The following is a 23,540-nucleotide window of genomic DNA, read 5'->3' on the forward strand; positions in this document are numbered from 1 at the left end:
CTTCTAATCTTGGCTGCACTGGATTTGTTTCTGCAAAACCCTGTAAATTTAACATAATCAAAAGTATCCATTTTACTTCCTGTAACATTCTCTATCTCTTCTTTTGTCCTTATCCTCCCTTATCCATAGATTTGACAATAAGATAATCATTCCCTTAATTTGCTTATGACATCTCCCTTCATGTCTAAATCATATACTCATTTTGAGCTTATCTTGGTATATGGTATGAGATGTTGGTCTATACCTAGTTTCAAAGCAGAGGTTTCTTAGTGATGAGAATGTTTTAACTCCCACACATTCCTTAGCATATTAGCAAAACACTTTGTTATCTCAAAATATTTCATTAGGCAAATTGTCTCATAGGCAATCAGAATAGAGTGAGCATTTCTTTTAATTTTACTGGTCTTTTTTTTTTCCAGTGCTATTCCTTGGCAAGTAAAATATTTTTTGACTTTGGCAACTTTCTCAAAGTTTTCTTTCAAGTACCCCTGGAAGCACACTCTACTCCCTTTCCTTCTTCTCTGTCACCATCATCACTGTGGAAGCAAAAGGGGCCACACAAGATTGAGGGGCATTTTGTATTATTTTTTGTTTAATGTGCTACCATGGTAGCAAAAAAAAAAAAATCAACATCAGATGGCCCCTACCTTGGCCTTTTTTAACTAAGGTCTTTCCCAGGCCTCAATTTGTCCAAGGCGATGCTCATTTAGTAATTAATGGCTAGGTAAGAGTCGAGGCAAAAGATAGCCTAGTTTGCCTTCATAAAAGAATCAGTCTGGGAGGGGGCGGCTAGGTGGCACAGTGAATACAGCACTGGCCCTGGAGTCAGGAGGCTCTGAGTTCAAATCTAGCCTCAGGCACTTGAATTGCCCTCCAAAAAGCAAGAATCAATCTGGGAGGGGAAGACCCTCAGACTTTCTGGCCAGACTCAAACATGGAGCAACTGAGGCTTGGGCTCAGACCTCTTATTGGCCAATCAGTGAGAACCAGAGTGATTTGGGTTTAAAGGTGTAGTCAGGTAGCTCCATTTGAATCACAATAAGAGGAGAGAGCATTACTTCCATGGGTGTTGTGTTCAAGGAACCTTAAGAAAGCCATTGGATATTGGATTGTAAAATATGTATAGGAAAGCTAGAAAGGTAAGAAGGGGCTAGGTTGTAAGGGGCTTTAAATGCTAAATAGAGGATTTTATATTTGATCTTGTAGGTCATAGGGAACTGCTGGAGTTTGTTGAGTAGGGGGGGCAGTGATCAGAACTGAACTTTAGGAAGATAGCTTTGGCAGCTGAGAGCAGAACAAAGTAAGGAGAGATTTGAATTTGAAGCTGGATGACCAACCAGAAGGCTATTGTAATAGTCCAGGTGCGAGGTTATGAGAGCCTGTACCACAGCCTTCAAGGATCAAAGCAGGGGTGGGGAACTTGCAACCTCAAGGCCATATATGGCCCTCTAGGTCCTCAAGTGCAGCCCTTTGATTGAATCCAACAATCTCAAGGCCACGGGTTCCCCACCCCTGATCTAGGGTCATCTCTACGTCATGGAGAGGCATCGGAGTAGGAATTTGTGTTAGACTTGGCACATAAATACGTAATACTTTTTTCCTTTCCGTTATTATTCATTCATTCAAGGAAGAGTACAAAAGGAAAAGAAGATGGCATGTAGTTCAATCCAGATGGTCTGAGACTGTCAGGAAGCAAATTCGAGTGGCATAAATTTGGTAAAGTTTGGGTCTGTTTCTCCCTAGTATTGCTGATTTAGCATCAAGGAATAGACAAATTTTTGGTTACATGTGCCAGGTAAATCAAACTATTGCTACCATATTGACTTTCTAGGCCTTTCTTAGGTCACTTTACTAGGTGTAAAGCTTTTGTTTATGTCTCTGTCAGACCTCAGGGAATTTATGTCCAGCACTCACCCCCAAATACCCTTTCACCATTTCCTGCCCTCAGACCCTAATGGAGACAGTCCAGAACCTTGAGCCCAAAAGCCTTGGGAATAAAAATGTTCCCCAGAAAACTGACCCTGCTTTAAGCCTGGCCCCACAGCCATCATCCAGGGTAATGCCAGTGGAGAATGAATTTGCCATCCTTGTTATCAGTAACACCAATGGTTAACCAATTGCCATTGCTGGTCAAGTTAGCCCAGGAGTCCTAGAAATAGCAATACACCTCCAGACTACTGGCCCACCTTCCCTCTTGGCCCTCATGTTCTGCAAACTTTGAGAGAAATAAACACTCACATGCAGCCTAATTTTGTTTGTCTTTCTAAGAATAAACTTAGTAAGTAATTAAGTAATAAACTTGTGAAGGAGGCCTCCATCTCTACCAACTACCATTCAAACTCAGTCAACTCAGCCTAGCTGAGGCACCCTGGGGGAGAGATAGGAAGCAGCATGGGCCAGACAAGTCCAACTACTGCTACCATGCCAAGTACCACACCGCCCTCAGGCTCCAATGGAGACAGATATCAGGACCCTGAGATCAAGAGCTTTCACCTCCAGACCATCAACCCTAGTTATAACCCAATAACCACAGCTATTATCTGGGTCATGAACCCTTGTGGAGATGTTGTTGTGGTGGGGGCTCTGCCCACCCAAAAACTGTTGAGTTTTCATGATGTGTTGTGGTGGAACCATCTCAAAGAATTCAGAGTCAGACCACCTCTAATCCAAGTACAGGCATTTATTGAGATTGACGCCTCTCAAGAAGCAAGCTAAGTTCCAAGAGGAAGCAGCAATTTCAGAGAAAGCAAGATGAATTTTTATAGGTTAAAGATGCAATTACATAATCCAAATTTATATAGAATATAGGAATGGATATTTAAAAGGCAGGAGGAATTTGTTAAGGGATTAGGTAATGGAGGAGGGGTCCCATCTATGGTTTGGTGGTTAAACATTCTGGTCATGTTGCCCTATTGTGGGACTGTCTGGTCAAGATAAAGTTAGGTATTGTGGTCCTGTCTTGGGCTAGATGAATGATATGCTTGTGATTGAATACAAGAACACACCTGTTTCTGTGGGAATGGGTCTGGGGGCAGTGACCAGGTAGAGGCAGTAGCTGGGTTCCCATTACATGGACATACCTGCTGTTTCTGTGGAGAGTTCAGGGACACACCTGTTGTTCTAGTGAGCAATGAGGCATATATAAAGAAGTTAGGGTTAGGACTTTGGCTGGGGCGGGGTGGGGTGATAAGTATAGCGGGCCTGTCGTTCAGTGGGGCCAGGCCTATAATAAAGTTAGAATATTGGGGGTGGGGGCAGCTTTATTAGGATTCCATCAATGTGACCTGGCAACTACTTCTACAGGTGCCACATCCCCAGCAACCTAAGCAGCCATAGCTTCCAAAGACCTAGAAAAGACAATTGTCATTACAAAAGTCCCCCAGTGGATATCAAATGGTTCAACATCAGAAAGGGAAATGATTTTATCACTGTAAATCATGTTAAAGATTACCATATGTTTTGCTGCTAAACCAGAAGGACCACAGGATCTTTCCATCTCCCTTGTGGATGACATCTCCTGTATGTACTATCTTTCATTATTAGAATGTGAGCTCTTTCATCATTGGGATTCTCTTTCTTTTCTATTTATATCCCTAGTGCTTTACACATAGTAAGCCCTCAATAGACACCTTTGCTTTCAATCATGCATTTGTGGACTGACATTAAAGTGAAAGGGATAAGGATGAAGGCAGTATGTATCTTCTTGAAGGCAGGATCTTTGGGAAGGAAATGGTGGCAGCACTGGGGATTCTTCATAAATGTATCCTTCCCCACCCACTTGTCCAGATTGCTGTTGTTGCCTCTGCTGGATAGAGGTGTTAACCAAGGATCAAAGTGGAAAGTGTAGACTCCTTCCCAAACCATTTTTAAATCCCAAGACCTGAGAAAGGACTAAAACCTGGATTGGCCAATCAGGAGAGACATTTTGGCCAACTCCTGCCATAATGTTTCGCGTGTTCTGGCATAACAGACATGCTTTGCTCTCTGAGTGAACTCAAAATGCCCCTTCCTGTGTCAGCAAGTACAAGGCCAGATGAAGCTGACCAGGAGCATTCTTCTGTTTATGACTACCAAGGGCAAGGAAACTTGAACCAAATGCTACCTTGAATAATGGGACTTTTTTTATGTTTTCTTTTGTTATATTATGTCATGTTAATGACAAAACAAACACAAATATCTTGGTTCTGTAATTTCAATTGACACCTTGATATTCTCCTATCTTATCACATTTAAAACCTATCCAATTAATAACTTCCTTTCTCATATCATGGTTAGCACATCTGGAGACAATAACTTTGGTTGACAAAGGCATTTTGAGCCAGAAAGGGAGGCAGGGGTGAGACTTAATTGCTTTGAAGATTAAAGGTTTGCTTTTGTCTGTCTATCCTTGGGCTCATTTATGTGATAAGCTCCCATGCATATCTCTATATGCATTTTCTTCAAACTTTGAGAGAAATAAACACTCACATATGGCCTAATTTTGTTTGTCTTTCTAAGAATGAACTTAGTAATGGCTGATAGAAATAATTAGGCTGAGCTACACAAGTTGTCAGCGATAGATCCACGATGAGAGCCCAGAGTCCATATAGCAGCAAGATATCCAGAAATGCATCAGAAAATGTAAATATAAGGCCTAAAGAGCTAGGGTCATATGCCAGAGGTTACAGTTCCACTGAAATGTTTTTAATTTTTTTTCTCATTAACCAGAAAATCACCAACAAACACAAACATTCCACATGCAAAGTCAGAAAATGGGGACTACATATAAAATTTTTAATCTACTATATACATAGTGGATAAAATTTTATTACTTTTAATATGCTTATTTACATATCATATATACATGTATTCTTATATGTTTAATATAATATCAAATATGCAATATTTGATATAAATTTAATAAAAATTAAATTTAAAATGATAATACCCATGCTGTCCTATTTGACTGTGTCTTCTTCCTTCAGTCCCATTTATTTTAGATATTTTATTAACATTCTTTTCCCGCCTCTTTTTCATTTTTTCTGTGTCATAATCACTATCCCCACTCTCAGAGCCCTCTTTTGTAACAAAAATGTGTTCAAGAAAATACATTTTGGGGGCAGAGCCAAGATGACGGAGTAGAAGCAAGACCTTCCCGGGGCTCTGGCTTCCACCTTCCCCAATCCATGTAAAAAGGGGACTCTAAACAAACTTTGGAGCTGCAGAACCCACAATATGACAGAGAGAAGCTAACCTCCCGCTGAGGACAGCCCAGCAGACCAGCAGGAATCCAGCACAGCACTCTGGGAGCTCAGCCCAGCCCCACGCCAAGGCTTTAGCCCCAGGGTGGGCCTGAGCAGCCACCAGCAGGAGGGACTCCAGATCAGCAGCAGATGTGGCCATTTCCAGATTTATCAACACATAGATGCAAAGGACAAAGTGAGAGGTCAGTGCGTTCTGGACTTTGGGACCAGTAAGTGGGAGTGCGTGGCTTTTACCCCCAGGGCGAGAAGCCGCTGAGGCACCGGCATAGCCAGCCAGTGCCACATGGCAGCTTCAGCTCCTGGCCTGCAGAGTGTAGGGAGACCAAGCACCAGTCTGAGGGGTAATCGCTCTTGCTTTAACCTGCTTGGATCTGGATTGCAGTCTAGGGTGGAGGTCCTGGGGTGTGTGTCCACCTTGCCAGAGCATGTGGAGACCTCAGAGAGGGCACCCATCTAATACCTCCAGCAGCTGAGAAAACCCCAGCATTTGGGACGAAGCTCCCCTGTCTGGTGGTAGAGTCCTACTGTGGAAAAAGCCCAAAAGTCAAGTAATTGAGTGGCAAAATGAGCAGGCAAAGGAAACAAAGTAGACAGAAAATTCCAACATTACACTCCTATTTTGGGGACAAAAAGGAGCAAAGCATGGAACAGGAGGAAAACAGTGAAGTCAGAACTCCTGAAGAAAAAGCTTCAAAGGAAAATACAAGCTAGTTACAGGCCATAGAGGACTTTAAGAAGCAGATAAGAGAAGTAGAGGAAAAACTGGGAAGAGAAATGAGAACAATGCAAGAAAATTATGAAATGAGAGTCAACAGCCTGACTGACTCAAATGGCAAAAGAGGCTCAAAAAGGCAATGAGGAGAAGAATGCCTTAAAAAGCCAAATTTGCCAGATGGAAAAAGAATCTCAAAAGCTCACTGAGGAGAATAATTGCTTCAGAATTAGATTGGAGCAAATGGAAGCTAATGACTTTATGAAAAACCAAGATGCTGTTAAACAGATCCAAACAAATGAAAGAATAGAAGGCAATGTGAAATATCTCATGGGAAAAACCACTGACCTGGAAAATAGATCCAGGAGAGATCATTTAAAAATTACTGGACTACCTGAAAGCCATGACCAAAGTAAGAACCTAGAAATCATCCTCCAGGAAGTTCTCAAAGAAAACTGCCCTGATGTTTTAGAACCAGAGGGCAAAATAGAGGTTGAACGAATCCACCGATCACCTCCTGAAAAAGATCCCAAAAAGAAAACTCCTAGGAATATTATGGCCAGGTTCCAGAATTCCCAGAGAGAATATTACAAGCAGCCAGGAAGAAACACAATCAGGATAACCCAGGATCTGGCAGCTTCTACACTGAGGGATCGAACAGCTTGGAATATGATATTCTGGAGGTCCAAGGAGCTGGGATTAAAACTAAGAATCACCTACCCAGCAAAACTGAGTATCATGTTTCAGGGGGAAATATGGTCATTCAGTGGAATAGAGTACTTTCAAGCATTCTTGTTGAAAAAATCAGAGTTGAATAGAAAATTTGACATTCAGATACATGAAGCATGAGAAGGTAAACAGGGAAAAGAAATCATAAGGAACTTATCAAAGTTGAACTATTAACATTCCTACATGGAAAAACAATAATTGTAACTTATGAAACCTTTCTCAGTAGTTGAAGGGAATAGAAATTATATATATATATATATATATATATAGTATATATATATATTATATATATATACTATATATATATGTGTGTCTATATGTCTATATTATGAGGGTTTATGGGCTTATGTTTACAGGTATGCATAGATAGAGGGCACAGGACCAATTTAAAAGGAATGGATGATACTTAAAAGATGGAATTAAGAGGTGAGAGGGGGAATATTGAGAGGAGATGGGGAGAGACAGAATGGGGTAAACTATCTCATATAGATGAGGCAAGGGAAAATGGTCACAATGGAGGGGAAGAATAGGAAGGCAAAAGGGAATGGGTCAACCTTATTCCCATTGAATTTGGCTCAGGGAGGGAATGAAATACACACTAAATAGGGTATCTCACCCTCCAGGAGAGTAGGGGGGGAAGAAGATGAGAGGGGTGATGATGGAAGGGAGGGCAGGCTGCGGGGGAGGGAAGTTGGAAGCACCCACTTTTGAAAAGGGACAGGATCAAAGTAGAGAATAGAACAAGTGGGAGATGTGATAGGAGGAAGGGAAATATAGTCAGTCTTTTACAATATATCTACTATGTTATTGTTTTGCATTAGCCACACATGTACAACCTATACTGAACAGCTTATCTTCCCAGTAAGGGTGGGTGACAAGGGAGGAAGGGAATGAATCTGGAATTCAAAGTTTTAAAATCAAATGTTTAAATATATATACTAGTATTAATACTATTTTACATGTAATTGGGAAATAAGATATACAGTCACTGGGGCAGAGAGATCCACTGGAAAAGTCTAAAGGGGTATGGGAGAAAATATGGGAGAGAGCAGATTGGAGGAGGGGATATCCTGTGGGACTGCTATTTTGGGGCAGTGGGGAGAAAATTTGTAGCTCAAAATCTTGCAGAAATGAATGATGTAAATCAGAAGTTAATAAAACATTTGAAAAAAACAAGAATCACCTACCCAGCAAAACTGAGTATCATGCTTCAGGGGAAAATATAGTCATTCAGTGAAATAGAGGACTTTCAAGCATTCTTGATGAAAAAACCAGAGTTGAAGAAAAAATTTGACATTCAGATACAAGAAGAGAAGCATGAGAAGGTAAACGGGGAAAAGAAATCATAAGGAACTTATCAAAGTTGAACTATTAATATTCTTACGTGGAAAAACGATCATTGTAACTGATGAAACTTTTCTCAGTATGAAAATAGTTGAAGAGAATAGAAATATATATATATACGTGTGTGTGTTTGTGTGTGTGTATCGGAGGGTATACAGGCGTATGAATACATATGTGAATGTGTGTATACACGAATAGGGGGCACAGGACCAATTTAATGGGAAGGGATGATACTTAAAAGGTGAAATTAAGAGGTGAGAGAGGAATATAATGAGAGGAGATGGGGAGAGACAGAATGGGGTAAACTATCTCATATAGAAGAGGCAAGGGAAAATGGTTACAATGGAGGGGAAGAATAGGAAGGAAAAAGGAATGGGTCAACCTTATTCTCATTGAATTTGGCTCAAGGAGGGAATGAAATACACACTAAATAGAGTATCTCACCCTACAGGAGAGTAGGAGGAAAGGGGATGAGAGGAGAGATGATGGAAGGGAGGGCAAGCTGGGGGAGAGGGAAGTTGGAAGCACCCACTTTTGAAAAGGGACAGGATCAAAGTGGAGAATAGAACAAGTGGGAGGTGGGATAGGAGGGAGGGAAATATAGTCAGTCTTTTACAATATGTCTACTATGGTAATGTTTTGCATTAGCTACATATGTACAACCTATACTGAACTGCTTATCTTCCCCGTAAGGGTGGGTGAGAAGGGTGGAAGGGAATGAATCTGGAATTCAAAGTTTTAAAATCAAATGTTTAAAAATACATATATATTATTATTAATACTATTTTACATGTAATTAGGAAATAAGATATACAGTCACTGGGGCATAGAGATTCACTATGCCCTACTGGAAAAGTCAAAGGGGGTATGGGAAAGAGCAGATTAGAGGAGGGGATATGTTGTGGAACTGCTATTTTGGGGCAGTGGGTAGGGGAAAAACGGGGAGAAAATTGGTAACTCAAAATCTGCGGAAATGATGTAAATCAGAAGTTAATAAAGCATTTGAAAAATGAAATACATAAATAAATAAAATAAACAAATTAAAAAAACCAAATGAAGAAAAAAATGGGCAAAGAAATGAGAGCTTTAGAAGAAAGATTAATAGTTTGGAACAAGAGGTACAAAACCCAATTTCCAGTTTCCCTCCTAATATTAACTGCATTTGGTTTTGTTTGTGCAAATTTCTTAACTTTATATAATCAAAATTGTCCATTTTATTTTCTGTTATCTTCTCTATCCCTTGTTTGATCATGGATTCTTCCCTTATTAATCTGAAAGGTATTTTCTTCTTTGCTCCTCTAAATTTATGAAGTTATCTTTAATGCCTTTGTCATATAACCTCTTTAGTCTAAAGCCTTTTAAAATTATATTTGCAAGATACCTAGTAAGATATATTCCTACCAGTCTTGGTCAGGTATATTTTAGTTCTGTCCGGAATCTGTCATCTCTATATTTGACAGATTTCTGGCCAGATATAAAGTAAATCTAATTGGTGGAGGAATTACTTACATGGACAAGGCCACAGATCCATCAAAGTATTATTTTTAAATGAATTTTAAATATTATGGCTTCCATGGTTTTGTGTATATAAAAGAATATTGTTCAATACCCATATGCAATTTGTTTCTTTAACTGGATTTGTTCAGAGCATTATTAGGTTTATAATCATTTCATGTTCTGTCCTTTTTCGGTCATATCTAACTCTTCATGACCACATTTGGGACTTTCTTGGCAAAGATACTGGAGTGGTTTGTTTGCTATTTCCTTCTCCAGCTCATTTGATAGATAAGGAAACTGAGGCAACCAGGGCTAAGTGACTTGCCCAGGGACACCCAGCTAGTAAGTGTCTGAGGCCATATTTGAATACTGAAAGATGAGTCTTCCTGACTCTAGACCTGGTAATCTATCCATTGCACCATGTATCTGCCTTTACAATAAATATTTTAAACAAAAAGAATCAGAGGCTTGTTTTCCTTTTTTTTTTTTTAGAATATTAGTTTTATTTTTATTTATTTATTATTTTTGCTTTTTTTTTTGGAGGGGGGAAGGTAGGGCAATTGGGGGTAAGTGACTTGCCCAAGGTCACATGGCTAGTTTTGTATTAAGTGTCTGGGGCTGCATTTGAACTCAGGTCCTCCCGATTCCAGGGCCAGTGCTCTATTCACTGCACCATCTAGCCGCCCCCACTAGTAGCTTGTTTTTCTCCCATAACTTAAACGACCTATACTAGAGAGACAAAGAGACCATGTGGCATCCAAGAGCTCAAGGAAATCAAGAGGATTAACAGTAACAATGACAAAAAGAGATTTCCTTTATATTTGGCAAAGCACTTTACATGTTCTTCCATTTTCTCTTCACAACAACCCTGACAGGCAGGTGCTACAATCATCCCCAATTATATATATAAAAAAGCTAAGGCAGACAGAGGTTAAATGACTTGTTTATCACACAGATAGTGTCTGAGGCAGGATTATAAATGGGCTGGTCCAGCTCTCTACCCATTATGCCAGCTCACAGAGAGACCCAAGTATGGATCCTCTGCTTATCAGTTTCTGCTTTCTCCCCACAGGCACATAGCACCTTATTCTACCAATCCTTGGACCAGAAAGGTATGATGATCACCCCCTCTCCAGGAAATTAATAACCCTCCAGTCTGGGGAAAAGATAGGATTAAAAGATGGTCCTAATGGGATAATCCCAATCAAGGAAACATCTTTTGTAGCCATGCCCTTCTGGCACCTAGCACAGTGCCAAGAAAATAGTGGGCACACAAATAAACACCCCAATATTGGGATCGATCCAGAGATTACACCGTGTTTAATCACCTGCTCTCTGTCCCCACCAGCTAACAAGTTAGGCAAGCCTATAGCCTGAGAGCCCTTGTATTTATTTTAAATGTCCCTTTAGACACTGGCCGGAAAAGGGGGATGGGGGTGGAGACAGAGGAAATGATACAGAACCCTCCAAATCTATTGGGATAGAGAGGGCACACACCTATAGAGCAAGACCTATATAGTGCAACATATAAATAGGTCTAAGGTAACAAAATTACCTGAAAATGTAATGATGTCTGAGATTGAAGAGGTACAGACTCTGGGAACCCCCTTGAACTCTCCTACAGTAAGGCTGGGAGACAAGTTATATATGCAGAAAGGGTCCCACCACTAAATAAGTAAATAAATTTATAATACTTATTATAATTTATCACATCAGTAACCACTTACTAAGTGCCTATTGTGTGTAAAGCACTATACATGGTTGAAAGGGGGCAGTGGAAAGGAGAGGGAGTGTGGCATAAAGTTTAAGAAGTTATTGCTCTCATGGAGCTTACAATTTAGTTGGAAATCTAGTATACCCATAGATAACTATAATAAGAAATACTGTAAAATAATTATATAAAAGAGTGTGTACAAAGTGTTATGCAATCTGGAGGCTGGGGGAGGGCATTGCTAACTTGGGAGAGATCAGGGAAAGCTTTGTGTGGAGGAAATTATTTTTTGATTTAATACTTGAAGAATGAGTAGGATTTCAAAAGGCAGGGAAGGGAACACCTCTAACACCTAAGAAATAATGGGAGCAAAAGTCAGAACAATGGACCCCCCTGAGAGTAGGGATGGTTTCTCATTTATTCTTTACATCCACATGACCTAGATCTGTATTTTGCATTTAGTAGGTTCTTGGTAAAAGCTTGCAGGGTGGGCAAAGTGAAAGCTGGGCCATTTCTCAGATGAGTTAGTAGATCAGGGTAGGTGAGAGTTAAAAAGATTGTAGAGATAGTCTTCATTTTATAGATAAGATCCAGAAAGATGATTTGCCCAACATGACCCAGTGAGTTAACGGCAAGTTTCAGGCATCCCAGCTCCCAGTCTTTCTAAGTTGCCAAAATTAATTCTCTAGGAGAGCTGGGTGTTGCCAAAGGCTCATAAATCCTAGCATGGCCAGATAAGCTTGACTTGCCTCTGGAGTCATGTGGCTAGTGTAGGGATGGGGAACCTGTGGCCTCAAGGCTAAATGTGGCCTTCTAGGTCCTTTGGTACAGCCTTTTGACCAAGTCCAAGTTTTACAGAACAAATCCTTTTATTAAGGGCATTTGTTCTATGAAGTTTGGATTCAGTCAAAGAGCCGCACTTACTGACCTAAGGGGTCACAAATGGCTACAAGGCCACAGATTCCCCACCCCTGGGCTAGTGCCTTGGGTGGAGATAATGGTTGCTTTCCTATTCCCTTCTTTTCCCCTTTCCCCTACCCTCTGACAGGCCTCCTAGTTCCCCACCAGACTGTTCCATCTTCATACTGGCCTGCACTTCTCAGCTACATCACCTCTCCCCCACAGCACCAGCCCTGTGATCGCCCACTGGTCCCTGCCACTCAACAACATTACCTTTTCAAGCATAAGTTTAACTTCAGTATCCCAGTGCTACTGAGCGGAAGGCTCTTCACCCGGGAGCTCTGGGACCAACTGAATGAACAGAACGCTCCCTATGGCTGGCGGGGGCTCTCCTACGAAGGTAATCTTTTGCTACTATCCCAGCCCCGTGCTTCTTCCATTTACTGCCTTTCACCTCATAGTTCCCTTAGGTAAGATGGGATTCCCCTCATCCTTCCCACTCAGAAGCTGAGACACATCCCAAGGGAGCCACAGTACTGACAATATTGGTTACTGTCCCAAGATTCAAACACCTGCTGAACACTGCCCTCACTCACATTCCCATTCACCCCTAGGTTCTATAAAGGAATCTTTGAGAGTCAAGGATGTCCCAGTCCTCTGCCTTTGGGTGCTATGGCCCTAGTATGGGAGGGCTAAGGAACCTGGAGCCTTATGTTTAGTGAGAGGCTTGGGCTGCTATGGTGGAGTATCTTCTCTTTTGCTACTCAAAATGCTCTGATGGCCAAAGTTCCTGTGACCTCAGTCTTGCCTATTATTGTTTGTGACATAATTGTTGTAATTCCTAGCCTAGGGTCCTAACTGCTAGAGCTACTCCAATCCACATCCCTTTTGCTTCTCTTCCCTGCTACACCATTGTGTCTCTCTAGTGTGAGAAGGAAGAGTGACCAGGGATGGTGGGGTCTGGTTGGGGTCAGACAGAGCACATCTCTATCCTGGGCTGGATCACAGCTGTTCTCCTCCTCCTCTTGGAAAGTCTATGAAATACAGGTTTCCCCAAAGACCACGGAGAATAAAAGATTGCTTTGCCCTTTAGGCTAATCTAATGATCTGAGAGGAGGAACATAGTGTTCCCTTAAGATTATTATTTTTTTTTGCAAGCTTAACTTATTCTTCAATATATGCTCACTACTTATGCCTAGCTAAGAATCTCTAGACCCTAGCCCTTCTGGATTCTTAAAAGGTTCAAGGGTGATGAGGAACCAAGATACAAGTTATACTAATAGTTTCCCTTTCAAATCTGACACTGCCTTCTCCCCCCAGCCCTGCACCTTCTTGCCAACCCAATCTCCTTTTCTGTCTTAGTCAATGGTCCATTCCTACCCCCTTGTCTTTGATGGTTTTTCTTTGGGGAAAAGGGCTGAGGGAGAGTCAAGAGTTTGTGACACACCTCCCTCCCACTCACTCCTTAGTTTCCCCATCCTGGCTTCTATCCCACAGGTATAGCTTCCACGTTGAGCCTCCTGAATACCTCAGCCAACACTCAGCTATTTGATCTCTCCATGAAACAACGCATGGGTTGCATTCGATGTGCTGTTGTGGGCAATGGTGGCATTCTCAATGGGTCCCGTCAAGGTCTGCAGATCGATTCCCATGATTTTGTCTTCAGGTATAAGATCCAGGAAGCCCAGCCAGGATAGAAGACTAATGAGAAGAGGGAAGAAGGGGGTGGGAAGATGGAGTGGAGGAGAGTGGCTGAAAAAGAAGGGAAAGAAGAACATCTAGTTATAGGGGGAGAAGGATTAAAAGCAGAGTAAGTAAGAATTGAGAACCTCCCTGAAGTCTGCAGAACCTTCTTTGGTATGAAGAGAAAAAATAGTACCTGACTCAGGATCTCCCAGTCCAGTGAGAGAGATAGGACATGCCCATGGAAAGACTTAAGAACAAATATATGCATCAATGCATGAAAATTAATGTGGTAGAAAAAGGGATAAAAGTGCCAAAAGAACATGGATGAAAGCAGCAATCCAAGACAGGAAGCATTTCTTTAATTTTGAAGGAGAGGAGGGATATGGGCTGGCAGAGAGGGGACTATAGGACAATTTAGATAAATTAAAAGAGGTAAAAAATCTGTGTTGGAGACTAATGAGAAACGAAGTTAGTATAATGGAGAACTCCTTTTCCTCTCAGGCTCAATGGGGCTGTGATCAAAGGCTATGAGGAGGATGTGGGCACCAAGATTTCATTCTATGGCTTTACTGTGAACACAATGAAGAACTCCCTGAAAGCTTACAGGCATCTGGGCTTCACTTCAGTGCCCCAGCACCAAGTGAGCACTCCCCATGGGACTGGAGACTATGATTGGCAGAATATAGACCTTTGGGGCTTGGTCAACAGACTATACCTATATGGCTAGAACCCCTTGGAAAAATGAGGCACTAATAACCCTCATGGCCTTCAGAATCCAATTCTGGGCTTCACAAAGATTCCTGACCCATGGCATAGAGCAAGGGTTCATACCCTGGGGATTTATTTCAGAAGGTCCATGTCACTGGAGGAAAAAAAATGCATCTTTTTTTCCACTAAACTTTGGCTTCCTTTGTAATCTCATATATTTGATGCATTTTAAACATTATTTTGAGAAGGGTTGGAACTAGTTGGTACTTCAGGGAATCCATGAACTTGGATGGGAAAAAATTAGACTTGACCAGACTATCAAAAGGGTAAATGACACGAAAAGAATTTAAGAAGCCTTGCCATGGAGACAAGAAGTTTGAAGAGGGAGATCCCCTATTGCCTCTGGCCAGATTCTATTCCTCAGAAGTGGGAAGTGGAGGTCAGCTGGGGTGTGGAGGGAGGGTATAAGTGCATAATAGGGGATGTAGTAGAACTAATATCTTACAGTAATTTTTGTTAGTTTTGTTTTGGGCACTGAGGGACTAACAACTGAGAGCCATCAATCGCACAGCAGGTCAGCCAGACAAGGGTGTCTTGTTGCCAAGTCTCAAGTCTAGCTCCTCAACCCTGGGGATTATCAAGGATCTCAAAAGTTCCTGGCATCCCATCTCCATGGGATGAGAATTGGGAAGTTTGAAGGTCCTAATAGGCCAGCCCAGGTTTGGAGAGGGAGTAGATATACAACCCACATATCTGACTCAGTTATCTCTTATCACCTTGGCAGGACCTGCACTATATCTTCATTCCTTCAAATATTCGGGACTACCTGATGATAAAGTCAGCCATTCTGGGTGTGCCTGTTCCTGAGGGCCATGACAAAGGAGATAAGTAAGTAGACTGATCAGGTTGGGGAAGTATCATGTTAAGAGGGTGGGGGGGGTACAGGAAAAGGAAGAGGCAGGAAGCTAAAGTAGTTATATAACATAACCTTGCCTAACTAACATCCTAACACCCAAACACCCAGGGGGGTTCATTGGTGGGATGGGATGGGATGAGTGGAGGCCAAAGAAGGCCACCAAGGTTTCTCTAAGCAGAGTAGACAGAGGCAGAGTTTAAGACGTAATCTCTTCATTTCCCATGACATCCCATCCTTTAGAAAAGTATTGCCAGGTAAATATCCCACTGCTCATACTGGTCACCAAGAACTTTTTTTTTTCCTGAGGCAACTGGGGTGAGGTGACTTGCCCAGGGTCACACAGCTAGTAGCTGTCAAGTGAGGTCGAATTTGAACTCAGGTTCTCCTGACTCCAGGGCTGGTGCTCTATCCACTGCACCACCTAGCTGCCACTCCAGTAACTCTTTCTAAGCATAAACCTACAAAAATAATCAAGAACCACTGAGATGATGGATGATACAGTTCAGTTCTAAATGGACCAAGCAGAGATTTATTTATTCTTTGTCCGAAGGATCTCTCAGAAACTAATCCAGCTGCCCAAAGCTAGGGTCTAGAAGAAGCCTTTCAGTAGTGGGGGTTACTGCCTTGGTTAGGAAAGTTGCTTTCTCTGGCTAAAAGGACCATGCCTCTCCTAACTAATAAAAAGGGGAGCAGATTGTTTACTGCTGAGCTTCCTTCAAAATGTAGGCAGGACCAGGGAAATTTTGTTTTCCTGTGTCTTCATTCAAACCTCTCTACCTTCCTCGCTTTTTTCTTAGACCAAGCAGCTTCCTTGCTCCAAACTGAGCCTTTTTCCATGAAATTCCATATGCCTGAAATGATTTCCTTCAGGGTTTTCCCTAACATCTAAGTTTACTTAGCCCCACACCAATACAAAAAAAAAAAATCTAAACCCTAACCATTTTATACTCACCCCCCCTACAAAAGTAAGATTTTGAGGTTGACCATCCTCTTAACTCCTCACAAGCATACACAGTGCCCCAGTCTCTGTAAGCACTGAATAATTACTAATTGATGATGGTGATAGTGATAACAATGACTTTTGTGACCCGAGAGGGGTTTGGGCTCCTAAGAGACATTCACTCAGAGGCTAGGTTTTATAAGATAGATAGTAGCCTCCCTAACACCAATGAACTCCCCCTCCCAATCCCCCAATCCTTCCCCTACCCAATCCCCTTCCCAATCCCGTTCGGGCCACCTTTCTCAAAATCCACCTCATGCAACACCTAGAGGAGCTAACCAACAACACCCCCGAACTCCATCCCAAACTCCTCCCATATCTCCCTCTTCTCCTTCTTCTCGAGTTCTAGCCCAAACTCCTGGTGGACCTACTTCTCCCTCTCAACCTACTTCACGAGCTCCTTCTCAAACTATCACCCCGACTCTAAACCCATCTCCCTTCCAAACCCGACCTCCCTCCCGGGGTCTTGCTCAGACTCCCACTCCACCTCCCTCCAAATCCCCTTCCCAATCCTCCCAAATTTCGGCCACTCATGCTCCTTCTGTAGTATGGCCTACTCGGACTCGCTCTCCTCTTGTTCCCTCCCATATTGCCCCATATGTTTCCCAGTTACTCACCCCAAACCCTTATTTTCAGCCACCTACTATCCCCATCCCCTACAACCCTTGCTTTCCCTGTAACTACCCCTGCCCTTCTGATAAATCCAAACCTCCAGAATCTCTCTATTACCCACTCTTTCCTGCCCCTCCTCGTCTCCCTCCTCTTAAACTCAATTACCCACCTGCTAATGGGCTGTTCACACCCCCTTGTTCTCTAACCCACCAGCCTCGGTTAGACTGTTTCACTTTAACAAAGCCCTATCAAGCACCCACCATAATACCTGCAACTTTCTATACCCCTTTCTCTCGACACCATCCTCATCCCCGAACTCACCGCCGCCGTCGTCATCACTCCCTTGTCCCAACATCATCATCATCTCCAACTCAATTTACTGATATTAGTTATAATCGTTCTGTACATTTCTTCCGTGAAAACGCCTAGGCCACAGACCTATTTTGGACCAGATGCCTCTTCAAGTAAATTCAAGCTGTTACATCCAGAGTTCATCAGCTACCTGAAAGAGAGGTATGGAGGGTGACCAGGGCCTGGGCCCTTTTCAATGCTCAAATCAACTCTCTGACCTTTGCCTCCATCTTCCTCAACACTTTCCTTCACTACTGGGTGCTCACTATTTGATCCAGGCACTAGCATCTTCCTGCCTCATCCCTCTCTATACTTCTAGTGTCTGATTTCTCTCCTGTACTAGCCAAAATTGTCTCACTAACCACAGGCCTCACCATCCTTAATATTTGGGGCTTAAGGGAATGTAATCACCTATTCTTTTCATAGATGATCAGAGCTAGAGCAGGAAGAGACCTCAGAAGCCATCTAGTCTAATCCTCTCACAGATGAGGAAACTGAGGCTCAGGACACAGAGGCCAGGAAAGATTAGAAGAGATCTGAACATAAATCTTTTCTCTACAGAGCTCATCTCTTTCCACTGTACCATCATTAGCTTGCTTGCTCCCTCCCTCCCAGTCTGGAGACAAAGGATAATTTTAGGGTTGAGTTCAAACCTGTCAATAGAGTTCACTATGGGGGGGAAGGGGCTGAAGAAGAGATTGGGTTGGGCTCCATTATTCAGCAGAAGCTTCTAATTACTACTATCAATATTGATAGGGTATACAAGTATAATAGGAGAGCTACCAGTGTGGGGATATGGCTAATAAAGTACAAATGCCAAAAGCCATTGAAGAAAAATTTTCTAATCCATTTGTGCCAGCTGTTACAAAAGCGCAATACCATGCATGGCCAGGAGTTTTAACTGTCAGGTCTCTGACTTGCATAGATTAAACTTTTTATGTGAAAAATAATGACCCTTATTTTTGCCTCCAGGTTTTTGAAATCAGACCTCATCAACAAAAAGTATGGGCACCTGTACATGCCCAGTACTGGGGCCCTCGTGTTGCTGACGGCTTTGCATACCTGTGACCAGGTAAGAAATCTCTCCTCTTCCTAGCAGAGTCCTATTGTGCTTAGACCAGGACCATCAGTGAACCTGATTATTCCATTAGAGGAGATCTTTACTAGAGCCTTAGGACTATAACCAATCAGTTTCCTGAAAAACACTAAACCCATGGCAACATTTTCCGTTAAAGAGCTGGGACTGAGGTACAATCTTTGCCTCCTCCAGTCACCCCATCTCTTTAGGCAAAACCTTTACTAAACATCCTTTTTTTTTTTTCACTAAAACATCCTTTACTAAACTGCTAGGGACTCAAATATTTTAACCTTTTCCCATACATAGCTCTTCCCAACTTGTTTTCCTTATCTCAGGATGTGTGACTGTGTATGAGCAATAACTATCTTCCAATCATTTTTTAAACAGAATGAAATGGTCCATGCCAATACTGAAGTTATGAGGTCCAGAGCCTCAACTGTTACTAGTTGAGTATTTCTTAGTAGAAGACCTAGTCGTATGCCCACCTCAATTTGCATCTATTCTCACAACATCCTTGTCACCTGTTTATTTGCATAATAACCTATCAATTTATTACATAGTCCTCAAGAGGGGGTGAGTGATATGGTGAACCTGGGTTCAAACTCACCTCCTACACCAGATATTACAATAAGGAAGTCACAATCTCTAGTGGGTTTTATTAATATTGGCAGATTGTTCCAACCGTAATTCCCATCCTTCTTTAACATTCCATCTCTTCTTATCTATTGGACCCTTTCCTGATGACTACAAACATGACCAAGTCTCTCTTCTCAACCCCTAGAAATCTGGCTTTTGACTTCATAACTGAAACTACTTTCCAAAATCATAGTTCATGACTGCCAAACCTAATGGTTTCTCCATCATTACCTTCCTTGACTTCTCTGCTACAGTGGACAGCTAACTCCTAGATGTTCTTTAATTTCTCAGCTCATTTCTTACTTGCATACGTCTTCCCAATCTGGCATCCTTGACTCCATGTATTCACGTGTCCAATCAGTTACAATGTCTCAGCACATAGCCACCACCCTAGGTGCTCTAAGTCTATCTGGGCCTCCTCAACGTATCTATCCGTTCTCCAAAGCTGCCAGATTTTCTTATGATACAGGTAGAATTATCGCTCCAGCATAGCTGACATTTTCTTTCCTCTCTCAGTGATCGAACACATGTACTAGCCATATAGACCGTCTTTCTGTTACACACACACAGGATCCTGCATCGCTAATCCATGCCTTTGTACACTGGCTACACTCCATTCCTGGAATTAACTTCCAAACCTGTTTCTTGGATATCCTGGTTTCCTTTAACTCAGCTCAACCACCTTCTTCACGAAGCCTTTTCTAATCGACTACACACCCCACCTTCCCATTCCAGATGCTAGTGTCCCCATCCCAAAACTACTTTACTAGATTATCTTAATGTATTTTCTGCACCTACTCCTATGTACATGTTGTCTCCCTTAAAAGATCCTTGAGACTGTTGCACTACACAACTTAAGTTTTTTAATAAATCAATTTTCCTTTGAGCCAGGGACTATACCTTCTTTTCACAGGATTATACATTTAACAGGAATAAATACTATGAACTAATTTAACTCTTCTTGTACAGGTCAGTGCCTATGGGTTCATTACAAGCAATTACTGGGAATTTTCTGACCATTATTATGATCGAAAGAAGAGGCCCCTGGTATTTTACATCAATCATGATATGCGCCTGGAAGGCAATCTGTGGAAGAATTTGCATGAGGCAGGCATTATGAATCTTTATCAGCGCCAAACCCAAAGCCAAGCCAAGCCAAGCACAGCACTCAAACAGCCAAGCTCAGCATTTTCTTACAAAGTCACTTCCACTTGATGCAGAAGTCCTGTCCTTGGTTAAGAATTAACAGATGGTTTGCAGAGGCATTACCTTGAACTGAAAAATGCCCTACCCTAAAATGGAGATGAAAAAATACGTAACTCAAAGCTAGGGACCACCATGTCTTGTTGCTAATTTTCCTGCATTTTAAAGCAGGCTCAGCACTCTGTAACTCATTTGGGAATGACAAAACGACATGTCAATCACACCCTCTTTACCTCACAATAGTAAAAAAAACAAACAAAAAAAATTAAAAAAAAAAATTCAAACTCTGCCCAGAGACAACCGAAAAAGCAGTACTGAAAGAACAATTCAACAAGAATCATTCAGCAGGTCTAAGATAACAGCAGGTCTCTGAGAATAACAAGATCAATTCCTGCAAGATAAATTTCTGCCCAAAGGGAGGGGAGGGGAGGCACTCCCACCTGATGAATGGGTGTATAATTGTAATTTGAATCGTTTTCCACTCTGTATGATTACATAAATATTAAATGATCTTTTTCTTTTGTCTTTTTTGCTAAGGCAGAGGTTAGAGGAAAGGGAGATAAGGGTAGAATTTAGGATGTGTGGCAATCAGAACTAGGATCCAAGAACAAAGTTTCTTGACTGGATTTTCATAGCAGTCAATTATAAGGATAACTAATTGCCTACCAATCCTGTTGGATAAGGCACATGACAATTCTGCTTTCTAAGTCAGAATTGTAAGCCTTCCAATAAATGGCACCTAAGAAGCACTTCAGAAAGTCTATGATAAACCTAAAAGATTACAAATCCTATTGAGCCTTCTTACCAATTGGTCTTGGTAATGGATGTATTTATGTGAAAAAGATTTAAGAACTTAAGAGTACTTATCATTATGAAACATGTTTTCAAGTAATTTTATTTTTAAAGCATATAAAGTGCACAAAGTAAATATGTATACAGTATTAATAAGACTGTTGGCCACACGCAGCTTCAATAGCAGAAAAATACCTGTCAAAGGAAAAAATGACATGTCAAATAGCAGCCAATAAATGGTCACCATATTGAAGATTCCTAACCTCAGCTCAGTGTTGCAGGTCTGTTCCATATAGAATTTACAAGGGCATATGAATGGGGGAGCAGAAGCTTGTCTTTTGTATAGGTTATGACCCTTCAAGTAGATAACATGCTACAGGAGTATTGGACTGTCACGAGACAAAGGTTTGAGCTCTGGCACCACCACTTAATAGTTAATCATGAACAGTGTTTTATAAACTGACATTACATAAAAATGATTAAAAATGTGAAATTAGTTCCACAACTACTTACGATCTGCCTTTTTTTTTAAAATAGGGAATCAAGAACTGTTAAGTCACTCTCTTAAGATCATGCTACACTGTTATTTCCTTAAATATTTTCACTTAGGGTAATCATCCTCATAATCACCTTGGTTTTAAAGGGTAGGTTTTAATTACTTTGCAAGTCAGTTCTCAACCATCATAGAACCTTTCACCCAAACACAGGAAGCTATTCTTTTCTAGTCATCAACCTACCATTTCACTGTTTTATGTCAGGATGTAAATTAATGGTGTCAACGCCCAAGTACACACTAAACTATAATCCAAACACAAACCTTCTCCAGTGGTTGAGCCAAAAATGTGACATTAATTATCAAATGCCCACACATAAGCACTTTTTTCTTTCAGTAGAAAAGAAAGGCAGTCCTTCTCTATCCAAGTTCAAGACAGGCATTTAAACATAGAAAAGCCAAGGAGCTATCAAGCACCACCCCCACAACCTCCTTGCTCTGCCCAAAGGTTCTAAAGGCTGCCTTGAAAGACTGCCACATGCCAGACATGCCATTCAGAAAGGATCCTGAGCCAAATAGCTAAGCAACTGTCATTGAGTGCTGTACCACCACCCCATTGTTGAATGTCAAAGTGCTGACTTTAAGAGGATAAGTAGCTGGAGGTGAAGATATTCCAGGGAACTATCTTCTTTAAACTGGCATAAAACCTGACTTGCCTTCCCTTATAATAAAAGAGCATATAACAAAGTTATTTGACCAATATCTTTTCACTCTTGACTTTCGTGCTACTTCTAAGCAGAAAGTACCAGACAGCAATATTTAGGTTTTATCCTACTCAAAGAAAATTGTATGTAGGCATGTTACAACAAACAATAATAAAATTTAATCTGAATGGTAGAATGTTTACAGAGAGTGGACTCCTAATAAAATGTTGAGGAATAAGGTTTAGGGGTGCATGAGATGTCAAAGCCCCACACACTGGGTCCTGCCAAATGAACTGGACTCAAGTCAAGGTAAAGTTTATTAGAGATTCACCATAATGGGTAGACTCTTAAGGAGCCTCGGTATCTGTGATGCTTGTATTGGACAAGTGGGCCAGAATAATCTGACATAGTCTGAACTAGATATTCTTGGCTCCTTCATGGAGGCAAGATAGGTCTTACATACAGAAAGGTTGTGGGAAGATTTAGGGGTGATCTAGAGGAGTTTGGGGAAGGTCTTCAGGAGTCAAATGAGGTCATATTCCTGTAATAAGAGATAAAGGGGGGTGGGAAGGAGCAGGAGGATACCTAGAGATGACAGACAAGTGAGGGCTTAGGCTAGTTTAAGGGTGTATAGATATTTTAGGAGGATCAAGAGTGAGGGGTAGTTGGAAAATGGAGGGCTAGGCTAGTAACAAAAATTTGGGCTAAGCTATAATGAAAGGCTTACAGCCTTAGACAAATTCCTCTTGGGAAGATTCAAGGAGAGCTCTAGGGAGGGTGTTCTTATCACTAAGGTTAGCTAGGGCAGTGTTTGCTAAGACTGAGTAAGGATTCAAGAAGGTTAACTCCAAACTTCTAGCTCTTAAGATCTCAGATGAACTTGCTTCTTTAAAACAATCTGAAGATTGTATAACCCACCTCTCCTAGAGGTACAAAGCAATGAAAAACTGGTGAACCTTACCTAATGCATAGTCTACTTAAGGGGAAGATAACTGATTAGAGGTTAGCATTTGGTATGTAGGAGATAATCTCAATAATCTAAATTCATCTACCCCCACCTGGGGGGGAAGGAGGGAGGTTCCCAGACTGGCAATATAAGGCACCCAAAGAAACCAAACTGAAGCACAGGTCTTACAGTTAAGGTGTAAAGCTTAACTAAAATCAGGATATTTTGTTGTTTTTCTCCATGTTACAGGGAGTAGGACATTAACTTAATGCCCATTAA

General features: G+C 41.5%; 1 protein-coding gene across 1 annotated transcript in view; it reads left to right on the top strand.

Annotated features, from left to right (window-relative positions):
• ST6GALNAC2 (ST6 N-acetylgalactosaminide alpha-2,6-sialyltransferase 2) overlaps nucleotides 1–20,838 on the top strand; it is a 68,531-nt gene extending 47,693 nt beyond the window's left edge. The window contains 8 exon segments of the mRNA XM_069076293.1: nucleotides 10,598–10,637; nucleotides 12,362–12,536; nucleotides 13,634–13,802; nucleotides 14,324–14,462; nucleotides 15,315–15,418; nucleotides 17,488–17,571; nucleotides 18,382–18,481; nucleotides 20,093–20,838. Of these exon segments, the coding sequence (XP_068932394.1) occupies nucleotides 10,598–10,637; nucleotides 12,362–12,536; nucleotides 13,634–13,802; nucleotides 14,324–14,462; nucleotides 15,315–15,418; nucleotides 17,488–17,571; nucleotides 18,382–18,481; nucleotides 20,093–20,338 (1,057 nt within the window). The 3' untranslated portion in view covers nucleotides 20,339–20,838.
• The last annotated feature ends 2,702 nt before the right edge of the window (nucleotides 20,839–23,540 follow it).

This window comes from Petaurus breviceps, unplaced genomic scaffold, assembly GCF_028583685.1.
Source record: "Petaurus breviceps papuanus isolate PSGF00001 unplaced genomic scaffold, PetGlider_PUasm1.0 90925, whole genome shotgun sequence".
NCBI lineage: Eukaryota > Metazoa > Chordata > Mammalia > Diprotodontia > Petauridae > Petaurus > Petaurus breviceps.